The 22,228-nt window shown below is 72.7% G+C and overlaps 2 protein-coding genes across 4 annotated transcripts in view; both read left to right on the forward strand.

The window, feature by feature from the left end:
* Window positions 1-184: 184 nt before the first annotated feature.
* Window positions 185-2,983, forward strand: TNNI2 (troponin I2, fast skeletal type). Its single transcript, XM_045821018.1, has 8 exons — window positions 185-706; window positions 1,280-1,309; window positions 1,479-1,485; window positions 1,939-1,980; window positions 2,079-2,207; window positions 2,330-2,419; window positions 2,529-2,705; window positions 2,815-2,983. Exons 1-8 carry the CDS (start codon window positions 423-425, stop codon window positions 2,908-2,910), a joined length of 855 nt encoding a protein of 284 aa, XP_045676974.1. The 5' UTR covers window positions 185-422; the 3' UTR covers window positions 2,911-2,983.
* Window positions 2,984-8,129: 5,146 nt separating this feature from the next.
* Window positions 8,130-22,228, forward strand: part of LSP1 (lymphocyte specific protein 1) — a 32,052-nt gene continuing 17,953 nt past the window's right edge. Inside the window, exon 1 of one of the 3 annotated variants that reach the window (XM_045821016.1) lies at window positions 8,130-8,510. In XM_045821016.1, the coding sequence (XP_045676972.1) occupies window positions 8,443-8,510 (68 nt within the window). In that variant the 5' untranslated portion in view covers window positions 8,130-8,442. Of the gene's footprint in view, window positions 8,511-17,469; window positions 18,004-22,228 lie in introns of those variants that run through there. The other 2 variants (XM_045821015.1, XM_045821017.1) reach the window with 2 other exon arrangements.

Raw genomic sequence — 22,228 nt, forward strand, 5'->3', positions numbered from 1 at the left:
CAGGAACAGCCCTCGGGTGGGGCGTCCTGTTGGCGGCACGTCCAGGGCGTCCCCCGCCTGCTCCTGGGTGGGCAGGCGGCGGCACGCCCCCACCCCCGGGACCCCCGGCCCCCCTGTGGGCCCAGAGGCCCCGTTGGGGGGGGCCAGGCCTCACTCTGGAACTGGCTCGGGGAAAGGGGGGGCACAGCCAGCTTGTGGCAGAGACGCCCCCCGCCCCCCCCGGGCTGGAAGGGAAAGGGGGTGCTGCAGGGGAGGTGGCTGCCGTCCCCGGGCGGACGCCGCGGTGTGGACCCTGTGCAAAGCCCAGCAGGGCCAGGGCCCCGGGAAGCCCGCCGCTGGCCCCCGGCCGCGCACCCACCCCGGCCCCCGAGGTCCCCGGAGGCCGCGCACAGCTGCCCGCGGGCTCCTTGCAAGGAGCAGGAATGTCTCCAACCCGTCACCAGTCCCTAAATAGAGCAACTCGACCTCGGCCACCCCCCACCAAGACTTCTTGGACCGGACGGCAGCATGTGGCCGGGCCAGGGCCCGGCGGCCTGGGCAGGTGGGGAGGTCCCTGCGCCCCCATTGGTCTGAGGAGGCCTCCATGTCCTTTCCGAGCAGGGGCCCAGCCTGGGGGAGGACATTTATACCCCTCCCCCGGGGCCCACCAGCCCAAGTCGCCACCGCCCGCCCGACCTCGCTCCCAGTGCAGCGGCCCCGACACCAGGTGAGGCGGCCGGCCCGTGGAGGCCGGGCACCTGTGCCGCTCGAGGGAGCCCAGAGGGGGACGTCCTGGGGCGGGGGGCTGGGGGCTGGGGGGCTGCCGCCAGCCGCCCTCCGTGGGGGGCTTCCACGGATCTCACAGCCAGAGAGACGCAGCGGGGTGGGACTCGGGGTGGGCAGGGGTCTTGGCCGGTCCTCGGGGGCCAGGCCTCCTCTCTGGGACCCCGGGAGGGGTCTTCCTGTGCAAGGACGCCCGGACGGGGCTGGGGACCGGCCTCTCTCTCGCGCGGGCACTTGGGCCCCGAGCCGAAGGAGCCGCACTAAAAATAGCGGGGTGGCTCTGGCGGCCACCTGTGCTGGCCCGGCCGGGCCCGCCTCCCTCGGGGACAGCTGCGCACCCCAGGCCCTGCCGGGATATTCTGGGATGCTTTCTCCTCTCCCTTCGCGCCCCAGGGAATTCCAAGGCATCACCCCGCCCCCCGCCCCGGGGAGGCTGGAGCTGGGGGCCAGGCAGCAGGGGGGCTGCGCCCACCCCCCACAGTCTGTGCCCCTCACACCCCGTCTCTCTCCCCCACAGGCTCTCAGCCCAGGACCTCAGGATGGGGGAGTAAGTGAGGTCCCCAAGTCCGGTGCCCCTGCCAGCCCCTCCTGCCACCCAGGGGCGGGGGTCTCTGCCCGCCCTGCCCACCCCCCCCCCCCGTCCCCACCCGCCCCGTCACAGGTCCCTAACCTCTCTCTTCTCTCCCCCACCCCCTCCCCTCCCCCTCCCGGGGCAGTGATGAGGTGAGTATCTTCTCGGGGGTGGAGCATGCAGGGCAGGACCCCCGCTTGGGGTGAGCCGGAGGCCGGAGTTTCAAGGCCCAGGACGACCGCCCAGCCCACCCTGCAGACAGCGACGCCACAGAGGAAGTGGTCCCGGCGCCAGGGGGAGTGGGGCTTCGGCTCGGTCGCCCCGGAAATGGCTTCTCTCGGATTACTGCACCCCGCCCCCACCCCTGCCCGGCAGGGACCCCCGACCCTCCCTGTGTCCTCTGGGCGCGGCCACTTCCCTGCACCCACACGCGCCCCCAAGCAGCCCGGGGCCCAGCCGCCCCGAGCAGCAGGCCCCGGCTGGGCGTTGCACATGCGGGAGGGTGGGGGGGCCCGCGTGCGGTGGCAGGGTGCGGGACGGGGGGCCCCGTGCGGGTGTGCGGGCCGGGGGCCCTGACTCCACCTCTCTCCCCTCACGCCTTGCAGAAGCGCAACCGGGCCATCACGGCCCGCAGACAGCACCTGAAGGTGGGTGCCGCCCGGGGCCGGGGGGCCGTGGCGGGGCGGCGCGGGCCGAGCAGCCGGCCCACGGCCCCTCACCGCCGCCCGCGGCCTGCCCCCCACAGAGCGTGATGCTGCAGATCGCGGCCACGGAGCTGGAGAAGGAGGAGAGCCGCCGGGAGACGGAGAAGCAGAACTACCTGGCGGAGCACTGTGCCCCGCTGCACATCCCCAGCTCCATGGCCGAAGTGCAGGTACCGGCGGCCGCCCTGCCTCGGGCTCCCCGCCACCGGCCGGCCGGGCGGGCGGGCACGGGGTGGGGGGCGGCCCGGCGGGGGGTCCTGGGTCAGCACAGCCCGCGCCCGCCCCCCTGCAGGAGCTCTGCAAGCAGCTGCACGCCAAGATCGACGTGGCCGAGGAGGAGAAGTACGACATGGAGATGAAGGTGCAGAAGAGCACCAAGGAGGTGAGCGGGCGGCCGCGGGGCTCCGTGCGAGGGGGGGACGGGGGGCCTGGGGGGGGGGGCTCTGGCCCTGCCGGCCGCTGCCCAGCCCTGCCCCCATCCTCCCCCGCAGCTGGAGGACATGAACCAGAAGCTGTTCGACCTGCGCGGCAAGTTCAAGAGGCCGCCGCTGAGGAGGGTGCGCATGTCGGCCGACGCCATGCTCAAGGCCCTGCTGGGCTCCAAGCACAAGGTGTGCATGGACCTGCGGGCCAACCTGAAGCAGGTCAAGAAGGAGGACACCGAGAAGGTGCGAGGCCGGGGGTCCCTGCCCCCGGGGGAGGGGGGCCTGGGGGGCGGGGGGGGGAGGGCCTTGGGGACGGGACGGCAGGGCCCGAGCCGCCTCTGCCCGCCCCCAGGAGCGCGATCTGCGCGACGTGGGCGACTGGAGGAAGAACATCGAGGAGAAGTCCGGCATGGAGGGCCGGAAGAAGATGTTCGAGTCCGAGTCCTAGGCGCCCTGCGGCCGGCAGCGTCCGCCGCCCGAGGGCCCGCTCGTGCGGCTGTCAATAAAGACTCCCGAACCCACGACTGGTCTGCTGTGGTCCTGTCCCGCCTCTCCGCCCGCCCCAGCCCTGGGCGCCGCGTCCAGGGGAGGCCCCGGCAAGGGCGAGGGTTCGGGGCCTCGGGGACCGTGTCCCGGAGCACGGGTGTCTGCCCGTTGGCTGGCCGGCACCCTGGGCTGTGGCCATTGGCCGGTGGGCAGTTCCCAGAGTGCACCAGGGCTCGCTCTGGGCTGCCGCCGGGGGCCTCAGGGTCCAGAGACCGGGGGCCCGGGTCCGGCCTGAGCAGCGGCTCTCTCAGCGAGGCCGAATGTCCGTTCGCACGGCCCTGTCTGTCTGGATACGTCCCGGCACGGCTCCGCCCCACGCTGGCGGCCCCCATCTCCCCCTCCTCGGAGCCACAGCCCCTCACAGGGCACACACGGCCGGGGCTGGCGGTCTTGGGTCAGAGGGTCCTCCCGGGGTGCCTTGTGCCCAGGATGTAGGGGCTCACCACCGCTGGGGACCGGGCCTGCACCCCCAGAGGCTGAAAACAGGCCAACCCGGCCCCTCGTGGGCCCCCTGGGAGGGTTCGGGTCCCCTCCTGCTCAGCCCCAAGGCCCTGGCCCACCGCCACGTCCCTGGCAGGCCCGGATGAGGCTGTCCAAGCGAGGCCACGGCCCTCAGCCTCCCAAGTGACAGATGGTGCAGGGCCTGCCCTCGGAGGCCCCGTCGCTCAGATCTCTGGTGGGGGCCCCGGGGAGGCCAGGACCGGCCTGGCCCACGGTGGGGGGTCCTGCCTTTGCTTTCCGGAGGGCCCAGCGATTGATGCCTTGACCTTCCCGAGGGACCGAGAGCCTGACGTCAGCCAGGGCCCCGATGGCCTTCCCCAGGGGCCGCCCCCGCCCTCCGCAGTCTGAGGTCCGGCCGCGTCCTTCCGATAGCCTGCACGGGCCACCATCCCCCCGGCCATGTGGCCTTGTAGCTCCGGCCCAGGCTTATCAGCCCCGGGGCCCGCACCCGCTGCCCGCTCCCTGGGGACGGCTGGGCCTCCGGGAAGCACCCTCACTCATGCCTGGGACCGGGCGGGCGGCACCGACCCCAGCAGCGTCACCGCAGGGGCCTGCCCAGGGCTCGGGGCGCACGGCAGAGCTGAGGGGCACTTGGGACTCGGAGCAGGGAGGGGGGCTCTGACCAGACAAGCCCGTGGCACCAGGAGGACAAGGGGGGCCCCTTCAGCTCCAGTCAGAGGCACACCCAACACCGAAAAACTGCCCCCTGCACGTGCTGACTGCGCCTGCATCACCTGCCCACCCTCACCTGCCCTCAGCGGCAGGTCCCTCGCCTCGCCTGGCCTCTCCGTGTGTCCCCTCAGGGGGGCCCGTTCCCTGCTTGCCCATCTGTCCTCTCCCGGTGCCGCTCCCACCCTTCCGACCCCCCCGGTGGTTCCCCTGTCCCCCTCTGTCCCAAGGACCCCCACGGCCTCTTCTTCTTCCTCTGAGACCCCACCCACCCCGCGCACCGACCCCCACTACTCGGGTGATGCGTCCCCCTCCTCCCCGGGACGCCCGAGAGAGGGGCTGCCTTCCCCGGTGCATGTGCCCCCCCCGTGCCGGTGTCCCCAGCCCCTTGGACAGCTCCAGGGACGGCGGCTGGGACGCAGCCCCTCAGGGTGCCCGTCCTGGGCTCGCAGGGCGGGTCCCTCCTGAGGCCGTGGCCCTGGCCCAGGGCGTCCCTCTGTGCACCTCTGTGTCCCCACCGCTCGCCTGGTGAGGACCCCGGTCACACTGGGCGAGGCCTGCACTGGGCCCCCGGCCACTGGGTCGCCCACCCACAGAGCCCCTGCTTCCGACCGAGGCCGCGCCAGAGGGCGCAGAGGGTCAGGGCTGGAAGGCGCCGGCGTTTGGGGCACCGGTTCAGCCCAGACGCTCGAGCGCCCCTCGCTCCTGCCCCCCCTGCAGCTCTGTCGGACCCCCTTCCCCTCCCGGGTCCTCGAAGTGCCCTTCCCACCACCTGTCTGCCTCGGCCGGCGTCCTGCCTCCAGCGCGACCCTCCCAGGGACCCCGCTCACAAGCCAGCCTTTGTCCCTGTCCCCAAGGGCAGCCCCGGCCGCCCCTCTGGCGCCGGAACCCTGCGTGCTGATGGGCAGTGGCCCCCCTCGCTCCGGCGGCCCGGCCGGTGCTCACGGCGCCGTCTGGGCCAGGCCTGTCCCTCCCCAGCCTGCCCTGCCCTGTGCTGACCGCTTTCCCTCCGTCGCTCCCCCACACTCCCCCGTGGCCACCCTGGGGTCTTTGTCCCCCGATGTCACCAGCATGTGGTCCTGACATTTCTCTTCCTGGGGACCATGCCAGCTGGGCCTTGGAGGACGCCTCACCTCCGTGCCCTGCAGCGGCACAGATGCCCCCCCCCCCCCGTCCAGCCCTGAGGGGTGCCGCGCCCGAGGTCAGCTCCCCGGTGCCTCCCTGGGCCCACTCTGACCCCCACGGAGCGTGCTCTGTCCTGGCTTCCGACGGGCTCGGTGCTTCTCCCGGGCACCCACTGTGTCACCGGACACCGCACCGGGTCTGGGGGCACCGGACGGGCAAGGCGAGGTCTCTGCCCCCCGCCCCCTCCCACCCCAGAGGCTGCGTGAATGCCAGCCGCCCAAGCACCCCACGGCAGGTGCCGGTGCCTCGGGCGACGCACAGGAAGGGCCTGGACTGCTGGACCTGCCGCCCAGCGGGACCCGGCCAGCCCTCTGGTGTGCGTGGCCGGCCCTTTGGAGGGGGGGCCGGCCCGTCCCGGGGTGGTGCCCCCGCCTCACCCAGGGCGGCCGGTCCCACCGAGGGGAGTGGGGGACGGAGGCGGGAAGGGGGGAAGGCCTGAGAAGGGCCCGGTCCAGGGAGGCTCCTCTGGAGTTTTCTGAGGATGGGAGACTCAGACACGAACCCCGGGTCGCAGGGCGGAGGGGCTGGGCAGCCTCCCCCAGGGCTGGCGGGCAGCGGAGTCTCGGAGCAGGCGGGGGGCCGGGGCCGGATTTCGAGGTGGGGCTCTCTCATTTCCGCTTCCTCCGTGAAGTGGGGGGGGGGGGTCCAGGTGACTCTGGGGAGCGGCGCCAGGCCCCCTGGCTCCCCGCAGGTCCCCAGAGCTCCTATCGATGGCATCCTTGGTGTGGCCGCTGAGCCTCCTCCACAGGACGGTGGTGGAGGGTGGGGCGCCATCCCCACTGTCACCCCACGGCAGGTGTGGGGCGGGGCCTGCAGGCTAGACACACGGCTGGGGGGCGGGGGGCAGGGGTGTCAGTGTCGGGGCGGCCACAGCGAGTCCCACAGGCAGGAAGTCTCCAACAGCAGGGAGGGATTGTCCCCAGGGCTGGTGGCTGGAAGGCCCCGGACGATTGTCCCCAGAGCTGGTGCCTACAGGGCCAGCCCCACCGGCCGGGGCCTGAGAGGCACAGGCTGGTCCAGGCCCCGCCCCCGGCTGCCGGGGGTTTCCGGCGCGATCCGCGGGCTTCCTGGGCTTGTGGGCGCACCACCCGGCCTCTGCCTTCAAGTCCCTCGGCGTTGTCCCCGTGCGTGTGTGTGTGTGTGTCTGTCCCCAGAGTTCCCCTTTTCAGAAGGACACCAGCCGTCTGTACGGGGACCCACCCCAATGACCTCATCTCAGCTGGTTACGTCAGCGCAGGCCCTGTTCCCAAAGCGGCACCCTCGGGGGTGCCGGGGGTGACTCTGGGGGACAGAGCAGGACCGGGAGGGACCAGGCCGCCGAGGGGCTGGGGACAGGCGGGGGCTCGGGCCGGAGCCCACTCTGGAGGGCCCTGGGGCCTGGCACACGCACGGGGCGGGGGGTCCGCGGGCTCCCTGGGCCTGCAAGGAGCGAGGCTATAGCTCTCACGCCACGTCGCATCCGCCTGGAGACGCACGCGGCTGAACAGAAGCCCCGGCTGGTTTCACCCTGAGCCTGGGATCGGAGAGCAGCAGTGGCCGCGTGGGGACCCTGCGTTGGGGGGCATCCACCCTCACGTGCTCTCCCCCCACCCCCACATCCTGCCATGGCCCCGAGAACTCTCAGCTGCGATGTCGGGGTCACGCTCACCGCAGGCCGGAGGTGGCCAACCCAAGGTCACGTCCTCTGGTGAGGCGCCTGGCGGGGGGCAGGGTTCCCGGGGGGGCGGGGCTCCGGGGATGCTGGCGGGAGGCTGGGGCCTTGCCCCCGCTCAGAGGGACCGCCGACCACCAGGGCCCCAGTTGGACGGTGAGTGGCACCAGGGACAGGACAGGCAGCAGGCCACAAGAGCCCCAGGGGCCCGGGGGGCTCCCCTGCGGCCCCGGGCCTGGCTCGGGCCTGCCCCTGGTGCCCAGGTGCATGTGGGACCTGGGAGTTGGGCCCTGCCTCCCGTGCCAGCTGGTGCCCTGGCTGGGCCCCCACCCCACGGATGAACACTGCGGAGATGCTGCCGGCCCCCACCCCCGGGCCTCTCCGCCGGCCGCCCCCTTCCCCTCCGGCCCCTCCAAGTCCCTTTGCTGGGAGGGCTCAGGCCCGCTGCTGGCCAGGGCCTGACGAGATGGCCTGAGGCTCCCCTCTTCCTGTCTTCCCGGCCCAGGGCCCAGGGGCCAGCCCAGGGCTGGTGGCTCGTCTCTGCCGCCCACCTCACTACTGCCCCAGCGTGGCCGGACGGCTCCCGGCCCGAGCCCGCTGGGGTGTGGCCCCCACAAACACTGATTCCTGCACCCCAGGGCTGGCCACTCTCAACAGGAGGGCGCCCAGGGTTCAGGCGGACTCAGGGGGTCCCTGCTTCCCTGCTCGTGCCCCCCAGGGGACCCCTCAGGCCCCGGAGCCTGCTGACGCTGACTGCCCCCCCGGGGTCAGTGCTGAGGTCGCTGAGCGGACGGTGAGGGGTGAGCAGAGGAGCCGCCGGGACCCCCAAAGCGCTCAGACAAGACCCGGGCGCACAGAACGTGGTCAGCGGGGTGGCGCACATCCCAGTCAGGGTGTCAGGGTGTCGGGGTGTCGGGGCAACGGCCCCGGGCGTGGAGGAAAGGTGTGTCTGCCCTGTGGGCACGTCCGGAAGGTTCCATCCGGGGAGGCCACAGTGCCGAGGTTGGAGGCTCCGGAGGCCACAGCCACACCCCGGTGTGTCTGAGGGACCGCAGCGTGCACTCAGGGCCCCGGCGGCCACGGCCGGCTGCAGGGGGCCCAGGAGGGCGTGGGGGGGGCTCCCGTGCGGGCGCTGGGACCCTGCAGGGCCACAGGGTGACCCGGTCCCCCTGCCGCCCCTCTGCCGTCCCGAGGCCGGCCGCCCCAGGCCCTGCCACTTGCTCAACGCTTCCTGGTGTTGTTTCTTTCTCCTCTTGCGGCAGCCGGCTGAGAACAACACCCCGGCCCCGGCGCAAACCTCAACCTGCCGCGGAAGGGGGAAGTGAAACGCGGCGGGGGTGGGGGCCCAGCCGCCGCCCCAGGAAGCTCTGAGCGCCCCGCAGCAGGCAGACGGCAAGCAGCGCCCGGACCCCGACGCACGCCAGGCCGATGGCGGAGGCGGCCGGCCACCCGGACCTCGAGGAGCAGGAGGAGCTGCTGGCGGAGGAAGGCGCCGGGTAAGGCCCGCGGGAGGCCGCGCGGCGCGTGTGCTCTGTGCCGTGCGGTGATGCTGGGTGCCTGAGGCCGTGGGGCCAGGGGCACCGTCCTGGACCCACAGGACCCCACGGTGGTGCCCGCCACTCTGAGCCTCTGAGCTTCTGCGGCTGGGCCCCCCGGGTGAGGCCGAGTCCCTGAGAGCTGGCCCAGGACAGATGGGACCCAGGGTGGGGCCTGGGCCCGGGGCAGGCAGGGCTGCGGGTGGAGGGCTGCAGCTGGGGCTGCGGTGGGAGGCTCTGGGCCCGGCCCGGCCCGGCCCACAGGGCTGCTCGGCCTGGGGACCGCCAGAGCTCCCACTCAGGGCTCCACGGAGCACAGCTGCCCTCCAGCCGGGCTGCCCACTCCGGTGATGGAGGCAGGAGGTCGGCAGGACCCCAGTCTGAGTGCCGGGAGGGACTGCGGGCTGGAGGTGCACGGTGAAGGGACACAGGCAGAGGCTCTGTGTGGGCTGCTGGCAAAAGGGCTGCCACCTGCGGCCCACGGGGGGCCTGGGCAGGGCAGAAACGGAGGAGGAGGAGGAGGGCCCGGGGCCTGGAAGGGCAGGCGCCCGGCGGAGCCACACCTTGGGTCCCGTGGCCCCGGGTGCAGGTCCCGGCGAGGATGGGAGCTGGCAGCCTCGGGGGCAGGTGGGGCTTCCGGGGGTGGGCGGGTGGAGGTCGGACGGGGATGTGGGGCCCTGTGGGGATGGAGACCAACAGCCCGGGGTGGGCAGGGGGGTCTGTGGGGCGGCGGCCCTGCTGGGCAGGAGGGGGCGAGCAGGGACCCCGGGCCTCGGGGCTGACGGGCCCAGGGGACCTGAGCAGCTCCTCCTGGGGAGGCTGGGGGCCGCAGTGTGGGAGCGACGCCTTCACTGTGGACGAGGGGAGTGACAAGTGTCTGCCGTGCGTGTGACTGTGAGCCAGGCCCCCCCACACTCGCTGGAAGGAAGGGGCCGCCTTCCACCTGCCGGCCCTCCGCGGGGGCCCAAGGGCGGGGTGCGGGAGGCGGAGCCGTGGCCTCCGCGGGGTCTGGCTCAGGGTGCCTGTGCTCTGCCACCCGGCCGGTGACCGGGGACAGCTGCGCCCGCTCGGGAACGGCTCCTCGCGCCAGCGCCAGCCAACCCCCGAGCCCTGGGCTCCTCGGCCACCTCATGCCCGTAGAAGGTCAAGGCTCAGGCCGCCGGGCCAGGCGCCCGCCTCCCTCCTTGGCCCCACCCTTGACCCCCCTCAGCTGTCACCCAAGCCGGGGAGAGGAGGGGTGAGGGTGCTGCCCAAGCAGCAGGGGGGTGGCCTGGCTGACCCGGGCGTCCCGGTGCCCGTCCCGGGGTGTGAGGCTGTCCCTGTGCAGGGCGCTGGGCGGCAGGGCAGGCCCAGGACGCCCCGGCCCCCGAGCACGGCGCCCCCGAGGGCGCGTCACCGCCGTCCCCCCCCACAGCCCTCCCCCGTGTGGCATGCGGTGCGCCCTTTCAGAATGAAACCGAGACGCCGCTGAGGTGGGTTCTCCTTTCCCAAGGAGACCCGGGGACCTGGGGACATTCCTGAGAGGGTGCAGAGTCCCCGAGCCAGGCGGGCGGTGTGTGGCCTGGGAAACCCCACGGGGAGCCCCCAGGGGTCTGCTGGGCAGGGGCGGGGCCGAGGAGGCCAGGCCCCCAACCTGCACGCCGTGCCCCGGGGCGGGGGGTGGCGAGGCTCTCAGGACGCCCCCCTGCCCACTGCCCAGCAGCGCGGGCCGTGCCCTGCAGTGGGGCGAGTGAGCCCCCTCAGACTGCCCCCGGCGGCCCTCCCACCCGTGCCCTCCCAGCAGGCCCGGACACGGCCCGGCGCGGCAGGCGCGCTCGGCTGGGAGCCGCGGGCAGTGCCCAGCCACTGGGGAGGGAGGGCGGAGCCGGACAGGGCCAGCCTGGAGCCGGCCGCTGGGGCAGAAGGACCGGGGGCCAGAGTCCCGGGGCTCCCTCCGCGTCAGCGCCGAGTCAGGCCTCGGGGCCCACAGGTGGGTCTGCTCCCCGCTCCCCACAGGTCAGGGGTCGCAGGCCCCGGCAATCCCGCAGGGGAGGGGCCAGGTGCCTTCCTCCCGGCCAGGCCCCCGGGGTCCTGGCTCCCTCCCCTCCCACCTCCCCGGGCGGGGAGAGGGAGAGGGCGGCTGAGGCCGCCGCCCTGCTGACTGGGAGAATCCTCCCAGGCATCCGCCCTCCCCCACGTCCCCTCGGCCTCCTCAGAGACCCCACGTCTCTGCCCACCCAGGGGACCAGGCCTGGCAGGCCGCCCCTCCCCGGTGGCCCATGCTGCCCTCCTCCCCACACAAGGCCGGCCGCCCAGTCCTCAGGGCCCCTCCGAGGGTGTCAGAGTGATGGGCCCGTGGGCGTGGACGGCGGCCGGCCCCTGAAGTCCTCGCTGGGGTGGGGGGGTCAGCGCAGCGGGAGGGGGCAGGCAGAGTCCTGGGGGCACGGCCAGCGCCCGGCGCCGTCACCTGAACTAGTGCTCTGTGGGCAAAGCAGCCCCACCGTCTGGGGCCTCGGCCTCCCCCTCCACGAGCTGCCCCTCCCCACCCCCCCGTGCCAGACTCCCCCGGGGCCGCCCGTCCACCCTTGCGGCACCCCTGGGCCACGCACTCAGTACCCAAACCCTAGCGCAGACAGAGCATCTCGTCAAGTTTCAAGTAGATTCACGATTGAGTGTGGTGGGCATTCGCAGCCATCCTAGGCCACCTGTGGCCCGCGGGCCGGGGGTTGGACAAACCGAGGCTGCCGCTGTGGAGCCCCGGGGAGGGGACCCCCGTGTCACAGGCAGAACGAGGGCTCCCAGGGCCGAATCCTGGCCGAGGCACCACCTTCCGGCAGAGCCCTGCTCCCCCCGCCCCGGGGCACCTGGGTGCCCGTGGGCTCCCGACCAGGCTGCCGGGGGTCCAGGAGGCTCTGCACTGCCCCCCCGACCGCAGGTGATCGGTTGCCCCATGCAGCGCCCATGGGGGCTCCCGCAGGGGAGGGTGGCGTGTCCGAGGCCTCGGGAACACAGGAGCAGGGCCCGGTGGCGCGAGGGGGATGCCCGGGACCTGCCCGGAAAGCAGAAACGAGGCCAGCCCCTCAGAGCAGGCGGGTTCTTTCCGAAGGTCTCGGCCGAGTGCCAGGCCCCGGCTCCTCCCTGGTGACTGCGTCTCGGGGACGGTCCGTCCAGGGATTTCCGAGGGGGTTCTGGGAGACCGCCAGCTGGGGCGGGGGCTTCCCGGACTCCCCAGCCCCAGCTCGCGAGGCAGACGGAGTCAGGGCCTCTCTGGCCGAGGAGGAAGCACCGTCCTCTGGAGCACGGTCGGGGTCCCCCCCACCTCCCCCCAGCACCCCCCTGGAGAGAGTGGGCTGGGGGCCACGTGGGTGTGGGACCGAGAGGCCGGCAGGTGGAGAAAGTCCGCCCTCCCTGCTGCGCCGCCGGCCCCGGGCCCGTGGACCCAGACACAGGCGGGTGGAGGGGAGGGGAAGGCTGGCGTCGGAAGCCCCTGGTTCTCTCCCCGGGCCAGGCCGGTCCTGCCCGGGCTCCATCTGCCCACTGCCTCCACGCTGGGAAACTGGGAGTGGGTGGGATGGGGACAGTGGGACAGTGGGACAGCGGGTGGGCCCATGGTCCTGTCTCCTGTCCAGGGGGCCCCTTCCGGGCAGCCAGCCCCCCGCACAGAAGGGGAAGGCACCAGGGCCTCCTGGAGCGGCGGCGGCAGCTCTGGGGGGGCAGCAGGAGCGGCCAGCCCCCCACGGGCAATGGGGCCGACCACACGACCCTACCCGCCCCTTAGGTCCCGGGTCCCCAGATGCCGGGTGCGGTGGGGCCGAGGCGAGGGAGGGACCGGTGCGCACGCAGGAGACCCGGCCTGCGGGGTGAAGTGGGGTGACGGCAACGGTGGGGCCCGTGGGCTGCCGGTGAGGGAGCAGGAGGGGGGCCCCAGCCCTGCCCCACCGTGGGGGCTCCCCCTGGCTCTGCGAGGAGCAGGGCCCCATCACGGCAGGGGCTGGGCCCTCCTTCCCAGACTGACCTGCGCTTTCGCTGGCCTCTGAGGGCACCCAGGGCTGCCGCCTCCTCCTCCCCCCCGCCCCCAGGCACTTCCTCTCAAAAAGAAGTGGGACTTGGGACAGATGCATCTAGCCAGTTGATTTTAGAAGACTCTAGAAAGAAGACTCAGCTTCTCCCTTGGTCCCAGACCCAACCCAAGTCCCTACACCTCCATCGGCACCCCCAGGCCCCCCTGGGCCGCCTTGGCTGGCCGGAGGCGCCCAGGAGGCCGATGAGCTCGCGGCCATCCGGAGGTTGCCTCCTCTGGGAGCTGGGGACTTCTCTCCATCTGGAGTCACCCAGAGCCCCGAGGCCAGCATCCCCGACCCACTGCCCCCCCACACCGTGGGCTCCCACCGCCAGTTCCCCCTTGCGCCCTGGGAGCACGCGTTCCGGAGTGGGAGTGGGAGTGGGAGTGGGGGTGAGTGGGCACGGGAGTGTCTGACCGGAGGACAGACCCGCCTTCTCCAGCCCCTGCCCAGGCTCCACTGCGGCACCAGCCACGGGCCACGGGGCTGCTCCCCTGTCCTCTTGGGACACCGCTTAGGGACCGAGTCTTAGTCACAGAAGGAAACAAAGGGAAATGAGAGACTCAGTGATGGAGAAAAATCCGAATTAAAGAAAAGGTGGACGAAGAAAAGTAGGAAGAAGGAACGAGATAGATGAATGAACGATGGATGGACGAATGGGTAGATAAATTGCTGAATGGATAGAAGGAAGGGTGGGTAAATAAACGTGTGGATGGATGGGTGGGAAGATTGGTGAATGAGTGAGTGGGAAGATAGTGGGTGGATGGATGGGTGGGTGGGTGGATGGATGGATGGATGTGTGGGTGGGTGGAAGGATGGTGGATGGGTGGGTGGATTGATGGAAGGATGGACGGATGGATGGATGGATGATGGGTGGATGATGTTTGGGTGGATGGATGGGTGATGGGTGGGTGGGTGGGTGGGTGGGAGGACAGACAGAGAGAGTAAGCGGAGGGCAGGAGAACACGTGTGTGTAAGTATGTTTGTGTGGACAAACCGCTGGATAGACGAGTGAACAGATCAATGGGTGAATGGTCAGTTGACTATACAGACAAACGGTAGACACATGGATGGTCAAAATTAGCGATAGAACATACATCGTTGAGTTATAAAATAATGAAAACAGATGTACGTAACTTTGAGTGAATTACTTAACACTCTTTATCTCAGTCTCCTCATTGAAGCAGCACACCCCCCACCCCCGAGGGGTTTTTTATGAAGGTCACGTCGTAATAAAGGGACCCACGTAGGAAAGTCTCTGGCGCGTGATTCCTCACACCCGTGAGCCAGTGGTGGCGGCGGCGGCACCGGGCGCGGGAGCCGGCGGGCGTGTGGCGCTGCGGGCGGGCGTGTGCGTGAGCAGACGCCGGGAGGGCGGACGAGGGGACGGGCGGACGTCAGCCTCTCCGCGGGCTGCTGTTTGGAGCCCACGTGCGCAGTCAGCCGAGCAGCAGCCCTGGACGGGGACGGAGCGGGCGGCCCAGAGCCAGGCGGACTTCGGGGGGACGGGCAGGTGCGCAGGTGGGCGAACGGAGCGGGGACGCGGCCGGGGGGCCAGGGGCTGGACGGAAGGTGGGCAGGTCAGCGAGGGCTGTCGCGGGCTCGAACGCGCGGGCGGATCTGGAGAGTGAGTAGATGTTCGGATGGAGAGACGGGCAAACACAGGGAGGACAGGCGGACGGGAAGGCGGGCGGGCCGCGAGCACCCGGACGCGCGGCGGGTCAGCCGTGGCCGAGCGCGGGCGGCGGGCGCACACCTGGTCGGGGGCTTGGGACGCGCACGCTCTCCAGGGCGCCTTCAGCTCACCTGGCGCGGGACGGCACCGGCACCGACGCCGTGCGTCCCCACAACAACGTCAGCCTCGTGAGGGAGCAGGGCCTCGGTTCCCACGCGCTCCCCGGCACCGAAACCACGGCCGGGGGGTGGGGGGGGTCTGGCGCGTCTGGCGAGGAGAACGTGGACAGACGGACAACCACGTGAGGACCCGTGGCGAGGCGGGGGGGAGGGGGTGATGGTTGGCCGGACGGGACGAGGAGGAGGGCAGGGGGTGAGGACAGACGCGTGTGGGAGGGCGGAGGCACATACGTGTGCTCACGCACCCCTGGATGCCGGCGTGACTCGCAAGGTGGCTGAGCACACGGGGGGATGGGCGGACAGACGTACGGACGCGTGCAGGGTGGGGGGGGCAGACACGGGGACACTTGGGGAGAGACCGGGGGGAGTGAGGACAGGAGAGCCTGGGGGGGGGGCGGTCAAGGCCGCAGCACAGAGCCGACAGGGAGCTCACGGCCGGGGCGGCCGGGCCAGCAGACCCACGGGCTGTCGGGCGGGGGTGCAGGTCACGGGCACGGTCCCGACGGACGACTGCTGGGGCCATGCTTCCTCCGAGGACACGTGTGCACGGGGACACAGAGACACGGAGACAGAGTTGGGCGTGTGTGTGGGGGGGGTGTCAGCATGTGTGTGAAAGGGCGGGGAGATGCGTGTGTGTGAACGGGTGGGGAGATGCGTGTGGGGGGGATGCAAGCGTGTGTGTGAATGGCAGGGAGGTGGGTGGGTGGACACTGGCCCAGGAAAGCGTTGCCCAGGGGGACGGGTAAACACGCGTGTGTGTGCGTGTGTGCGTGGATGGTGCCGGGACGCTGACCAGAGGAGACGGTGTGTCTGTGCGGGTCGCCGGGCGGCCGGTAGACTGAGAACCTGGTGGGTGGGTCCATGCCGCGTGGAGAGACAGACGGCTGTACGGTGGCGGACGGAGGGGAGGACCGGTGGCCGCGGAGGAGTGACTGGGCGGGAGCAGGCGTGGGTGGGAGGATGGAGGTACGCACGGTGGTGGGGTCCAGGCCGCAAGTGCTGCCCCGTGTCCCTGGTCGGACACTCGCTGGAGGGGAACCCGGAGCCTGGCCACCGGCGCAGGGTCCGCTCTCGCCGCCTCCCCTGGCCAGAAGTCCCGACGGACGGGGGGGGCTGTGTGACTCTGCTGTCAACCCACCCCCCCTCGTGTCAGGGGTTTCCCACAATCCCCAGGCAGCCCTCCGCCCTGCGGGAATACTTTTCCTTCTTTTGAACCAAAATAGGCCTTGGCAAGGCCCGCTCCCTGCTGTGACTAAGATTCCGCAATGGAGCGGACAGGCGAGGGGGTGCCGGCGGTCGGGCGAGCGAGAAGGCCAGGCCCACCTCCCCGGGCGCCCAGCCGCCCCGCCCTCCCTCCCTCCCCCGCATCACCCCGCACCCCGAGGTGTGTGCAGCTGTGGCCGGGTGCTGGGGACGGCAGCGGGCACCGCGGCTCCGCGGCTCCCCGCCGTGCCGGCCCCTCCTGGAGGGAGCGGGGGCGGGGAAGCTGCTCAGGCTCCTCTCCAGGACTGGCCACGGGGCCCGGCCCAGTGTGTGGGCGGAGGGGGATCTGAGCCAGACTTCCTGACCCCCACGGAGTCTCCCCCCGCCGGCCACCACCTGAGTCACCGTGGGCCGATCGGGGCCGAGGGCCCGCGTGGAATGTTCCCGGCTGACGCCGCCACAGCCAGCACCGCCACCTTCACACGGCGGTGGGCTCTCCCGTCCACCCGCGGCCGCCGCCGTGGTCGCACCCCTGCGCTCTGTCCACTCACGTGGCCCCTAGCAGTGGCTGTGGGACCGGGGCGGGCCGGAGGGCCGTGTGCACAGGCGCGGCCTTCCTGGGCCAGCGCTTGGGGGGGGGGGCTGACCTGGCCCGCGGTTCTGGCTCCGCTGGGCTCTGAGACCTTGGGATGGCCGGAGCCTTGGTTTCCCCATCTGAGACATGGGTACGGGGCGTCTGCTCCTCGGCCGGCGGGCGGCGGGCCCCGGCGGGGAGGAGGACGGCCGGCCCGCAGTGAGTCCCCTCGGGCGCGTCCAGTCCCTCCCCTCGTCCGGCCACTAGCCTCCCGTGAGTCACGGTGGCTGAGCCCAACCGGCGGAACCACGGGCTGGGCTGCTTCTCCGGGGCCTTCGCCAAAGGGCCAGGGGCCACAGGCCGGCTGGCCAGGGCACCGCGCTGACCTTGCCCAGGGGCCACCCCTCGGGAGCCTGGTGCCAACCCGGGGAGGCTGAGCCGGCGCCCGCCGCTCGGGGTCCCGCTGCTCCGGCCGCCCAGCACGGGGCGGGGGGGGGGCCTCCCCATCGGGGGAGCAGAGGGGATCCCTGGGGTGCCGGGCCTCCCCCTTGAGGTGATAAAAGGAGCCGAGGGCTGGGAATAAACAAAGGAAAATGGAGCACCCGGAGGGAGGGGAGGGGAGGGAGGGGAGGGAGGGAGGGAAGAAGGGAGGGGAGAGGAAGGGAGGGGAGGGAAGGAGGGAGGGAGGGAGACCGAGATAGGGACAGAGAGACACCACAGGGGAGAGAGGAGACCGGGGCTGAGTTTGGGACCGGGGAGCCGGCAAGGGGCCGAGGAAGGCAGGGCTGAGGGCGGCCCGGACCCGGGCAGCGCCGTGGAGGGCGCGGCAGGGGGAGAGGGTGCGGGCAGCACCCTGGACCAGACGGCAGATGCGGGAGAGGAGGAGAGGAGGGCCCGAGAGCGGGCCGGGCCGGGCCGGGCCGGGCCGGGCCTGGCCGGGCAAGGAGGAGGAGGAGGAGGAAGGCTCAAAAGGATGGGGAGGCAGAACTGCGGACCACGCGCCCTGAGAGCTGGGGGCGCAGGGGCGATGGGGAAGACGGGGGGGGGGGCGGGAAGAGGCCGGCCAGGTGGCCCGGGGGGGGTGCGGAGGGGAAGGGGCAGCTCCTGCCCATCACAGGCCCCCCCCCCAGGTCCCACCGAGCCCGGCGGGCGGGCAGTGAGCAAGGGCTTCTCCCTGGTGCTTTTACTAGTCTGGCAGGGAGAGGGCAGCGGAGGTGGCGGAGACTGAGGGGGTGAGGGGGGCGCTGGGGGGAACAAAAGGGAAGCAGCTGCTGAGCCCGCGGGAGGAGGGGGCCGGGACCCACAGAGTCCAGAGGCCCAGAGGCCCAGAGGCGGGGGGCAGAGGGGGGCAGAGACCCCCCGGGGACAGTCCACAGGGGGCAGCCCGGGATACACCCCCCCCGGGGACTGAGGGTCCAGGATGGACCAGCAGACGGAGAGAGGGGACAGGGGCAGGGGCGTCAGGGCCCAGGACCAGGCCAGCCAGGGAGTGGCGGCAGGGATGGAGGGCTGGGACGGAGGGTGTGAAGGCAGGGAGAGGAGAGAAAGAGAAAGAGGAAGAGGAAGAGGAAGAGAAGGAGACGGGGAGAGGGGTCCAAGTCGAGGAGGAGACGCAGGAGGAGGGCAGCGAGCGACAGAGGGCCAGCGGGGCCTTTGAAGAAGGAGCCGGTGGCGCGTCCCCAGGGCCGGGGTCCGGCCAGGCCGCCGGCTGCGCGGGCGGCCCCAGCGGCGCGAGCAGCTCGAGGCGGGACCCTGGCATGCAGGCCCTGGAGGACCTCCCGAGGTAGGTCTCCCCTGGCCCGGGCCGGGGCTCAGAGGGCAGGGCCGGCTGGCCGTGCCAGGCTGGCCCCGGGCGGGGGGCTCCCCGAGCCTTTCCCCGGGGCTGCCCCTACGCTGTGGGCAGGGTGAGGGCTGTGCCAGGCCGGCCAGGCCGGGCGCCGGTCTGCGCAGGGGCGGGCACACGGACCGCGTCTCCTCCTGTCCCATCTGCACGTCTGGGTCCCCGGAGGCCGCCGGGCGGCCCCCCCCCGAGGCCCCGGCTGGGCTCTCTGCCCTGGCTCGGGGCTCCCGGGATGAAGAGTCTGTCGCCCACAGCTTCCCAGGCCTCACCTGTGGCCCCGCTGACACTGGGGACCACACAGTCGCTCTCACCTCACAGACGATGGCACGGCTCTGCAGCCCGTGCACCCGCCGCCCCCAGCGCGCCATCCCTGTGCCGGTGGCACCACGGGCCGTGGGGGGTGCTCGGGCCTCGGACTCAGAACTCCTCCCGGCCCGACCCCCCAGGTCCCAGCCTCCTCAGGTCCCGAGCCAGTGCCCCATCCTCTCTGGGCCTCAGTTTCCTTCTCTGAGGGGTGCGGGGGCACCCCCTGGCAGTGCCGTGGAGAGAGCTCAGGGGCAAAGGGCCAGAGGCTCTGCAGAGCTGGCCTCGAGGGGGCTGCGAGCACGGGCTCCGCACTCACCACCTCCCTCTGAGCCGCCTGCAATGCCTTTCCACCTCCTCCTCAACCCTTCCAGGCACAGAGGCCCAGCTGAAATGCTGCCTCCTCCATGCAGTCTGCCTCGATTTCCTCCGAGCTGGGAGGACTGTGCTCCTCTGCCAGGCCACGAGCTGTTTCCCTGCCTCCTTTAGTGTCATGGGGCACACTGGGAAGCTCCTGATGGGCATGTCTTGGCATCCCCAGGGCCCCGGAAGCCCTGGCACCGGGAAAGAGGAGGGACGAGGTGCGCAGGAGGCTGGGCAGCTCCTCCTGCCAGGCCCCTGGAGACACGGAGCCGCGGAGCTCTGCCAGGGCCATGCGGGCACGGCGCAAGGAGCGCCCCTGCCCCTGCGGGAGTGGTGGTGGGGCCTGGGGGGCCCTGCCGGGGGCGTCCCCTGGCAGCCCCACTCTGCCCGCTCCCGAGGGGGACCCTGCGAGTCCGTCCCAGGACCTGCGGGCGGGGACGTGCCCTCCCGAGAGCCACCGTGGTCGCCCTGCGCGCCTGGGCTCCATCCCCAGGGCTGACCAGGGCCGTTGAACAGATGGGGAGACTGAGGCCCCCCGAGGAACGACAGGGAGCGTCCCGGGGGTCTGGCTGGGCGTAGCCCCCGTGGGACGGGGGTCCGGGCCACAGGTGTCTGTTCCCAGGCCGCCGCCCAGGGTGAGCAGGGGCCCGCGGGGCGCGGGGGCGGGGGCGGGCAGCACAGCTCTGGCTCCGCCGAGGGGGGGGCAGGCTCCGGCACAAGCCCCGGTCGGCCTGGGCAGGGGCAGGCGGGCCTTCGGGCAGCAGGCCAGCGGGTCGGAGTGGAGGAAAGGTCCCCCTGAGCTCCCGGGGGACGCCCGCTGCCGCCGGACAGCGGGGAGCGGGGGCGCCCCCCGCGCAGTAGGAGCTCGCCCGCCACGCCGCACCGTGTGGTGCTCGCAGGCAGGCGCTGACCTGCACGCCCTCCAGGCTCCCCCCCCCCGGAGACGCCCACGGGGCCCCCTCGGCCCTGCTGGTCGGGGGACTCGGCCACCCCGGTCCTCATGGTTAGCAGGTCTCTGTGTCCCAGAGACTGAGCCCTAGCCCTTGCCTGCTGGGGGAGAGCCGGGCCCCGAGAGGGCGCCGCCCTGCCCAAAGTGCCCCTGGAGGGGGGCGCCCACTGCTTCAGCCTGGTCCCCCCTGCCGGACTGCCTGCAGACCACCCGGGCCCTCCCGGCCGCCACGCCTGGGCACAGGGCAGGACGGGGGTGTCCTCTCTGGGACAGGCTAGGCACCCACGGCGTCTTTCTCACCCAAGCCTGGCCCGTCCCCCGGGGCTGTGCCAGTCGTGTGGCCTCCCAGACTCCGGGTCCGCCCGTCCCGTCTGCCCAGCAGGATGCCCCAGGCTGGCAGGCCCGGGCCCAGGGCTGGCCCCCACCCCCACGGAGCCTGGCGCCAGGCTCCGGCTCTCCCCGCCCCCTCAGCCACCCCAGCTGGTTGGGGGCTCCCCTCAGGCCAGGTCAGTGTTAGGGATCACGAGGCGGGGTCTGGGCTGGCGGGGTCGCCCTGCCGGCATCCTTCTGGCATGTGGCTCCCGGTCCCCCAGGGGAGGGTCTGGAGGCTGGAGGAGCCCCGGGGGGGGGAGCCTGTCTGCCCCTGGCCCAGGCGTCTGCCCACGGCAAGCCCACGGGGGTCTCCGTGCCAGCTCTCCTGGCACCCCGGGGCCGCCATGCCCCGGGGGCCTCTGGGGACCCGGTCGGGACCAGCAGGGTGAGCACCGGGGCCCGCAGCCTGCCGGGCTGGCCCGAGGGGGTTGGGGGAAGCCGGGCCTCCAAACCACAGTGTCCAAAGGGGCGTGGCTGCCTCGGGCCCACCCAAGGCCCGGATCTGGGGGTGGGGTGGCCCCCCGCCCTGGCAGGGCCGGGCGTCTGGTGGGCGGCGCTGCCTCGGGACGGGGTGGTCTGTCGGCCAGAGCGGGTGCTGGCCTGGGAGCCCGAGCGAGCCGGCAGCAGGGGGCACGGGGACCGAGTGTGGCCCAGCCCCTTGGGCAGGGTGTCAGGGCAGGAGCCCAGAGCGCTGAAGCTCAGGCCGGGCTCCAGCTCCAGCCTGGGGACAGGCGCCGGGCAGAGCGGTGAGTGAGCGGCGGCCAGGGCACACCGGCCGCCTGGAGGCGGACCCCCACCCCCTGGCCGGAGCCCCGGGAGGGCGCGCCGTGGCTCCCGGTCCCGAGGGCCGGCTGGAGGAAACACAGGCCCGGCAGCATCTCATCACACGCAGAGGGGCTCAGCTCAGGTTGGCAGCCAGGCACTGGCCCACACAGGTGCCCAGGGGCAGGTGGGCATCGGGTGCAGGTGGGGCCTCGGGGCTGAGAAGCCCCTAGCAGCCCCTGGGGGGCTGGGGGAAGGGTGGGGTCCGGGCCCTGAGTGGAGTCCGACCCCGGCCCGGCCCAGAAGGTGGGCGTGCGGCCCGCGTGGCAGGACGGCACAGGGAGTCCCCGTGGTGGCGGCGGGCAGAGGAAGTGTGGGGACAGGGAGAGAGCTCCCGGGCTGGCACGGCCGGGCACAGGGCGGGGGTCAGGAGCGGGGGTGGCCAGGTGCCCGGGGGGCTGTGGGTGCCCCCGAGGCTGATCGGGCCCCACGTGCTGTCCCGTGCGGCCGCGGGGAGGCCGGAGGGGCGGGCGGGCGGGCGGGGGGACCCCAGGGTGGAGAAGGTGGGGGAGGAAGGGAAGGACGGGCAGCCAGGTGAGCTGGAGAGGGGGTGCAGGGAAAGGGGGTGCAGGGAAAGGGGGTGCAGGGCGGGGCGGGTGCTGAGTGTGGAATCTCTGCGCCTGGACCGGACCCCCACGTGGGCCCCCGGCCCGGCCGCTGCCTGCTGCCCCACACCCGCCGTCGGGGGCTGCGTGTTTGGACCCGGCCCCGCCGTCCTCGGCCGAGGCAGGAGCGGCAGGGAGACGCCTGACCCTGAGCCTCAGTTTCCCCGCCTGTAGGGGGCTGACAGGAAGGTGACCAGGAGCAGCCACGTGCTGGCTGCGGAGGGGTCCCTTGGCCCCCTCCAGTGGGGCTGCTCCGGCCGAGCCTCGGCCCCTGGCCGGGACGTCGGGGCAGAGGGCCAGGCCGTGCTGCTCACCTGGCCTCGGCCGGCGGGACGCCGGGGGCACGTCTCTGGGAGGCTGCGGGCCCCGCGTGAGAGCTGCATCCCCAGCGCGCGCAGGAGGCAGCTGAGGCCCAGGGAGGCCGGGGTCTGGCCCACTGTCTGGGGCGGGGGGGGGGGCAGGCAGTGGGGTCTGTGGAATGAGAGGGCCGGCGGACAGGAGGCGACAAGGTAGAGACTGGGTCAGGGCCAGGCTGGCGGCGAAGCTCCGGACCTTTCTGCTGTGCCCCTTCCACCCCCTGCCACCTGCCCCCACCCCTGGAATGACCAGCCCTGGGGGGCAGCGATGGCTCCGAAAAGGGGGCTGGGGGCCAGGCGAGGTGTCCGGCCCTGGGCCAGAGGTGGTGTGGGGGCGTCGGGCAGGGAGGGCACCTGGCTGCTGCGTGCCCTTGGGAGCCGAGGGCTCCTGGGGAGGG

The sequence above is a fragment of the Phyllostomus hastatus genome, unplaced genomic scaffold (genome assembly GCF_019186645.2).
Source record: "Phyllostomus hastatus isolate PE091 unplaced genomic scaffold, TTU_PhHast_1.1 phas_scaffold_443, whole genome shotgun sequence".
NCBI lineage: Eukaryota > Metazoa > Chordata > Mammalia > Chiroptera > Phyllostomidae > Phyllostomus > Phyllostomus hastatus.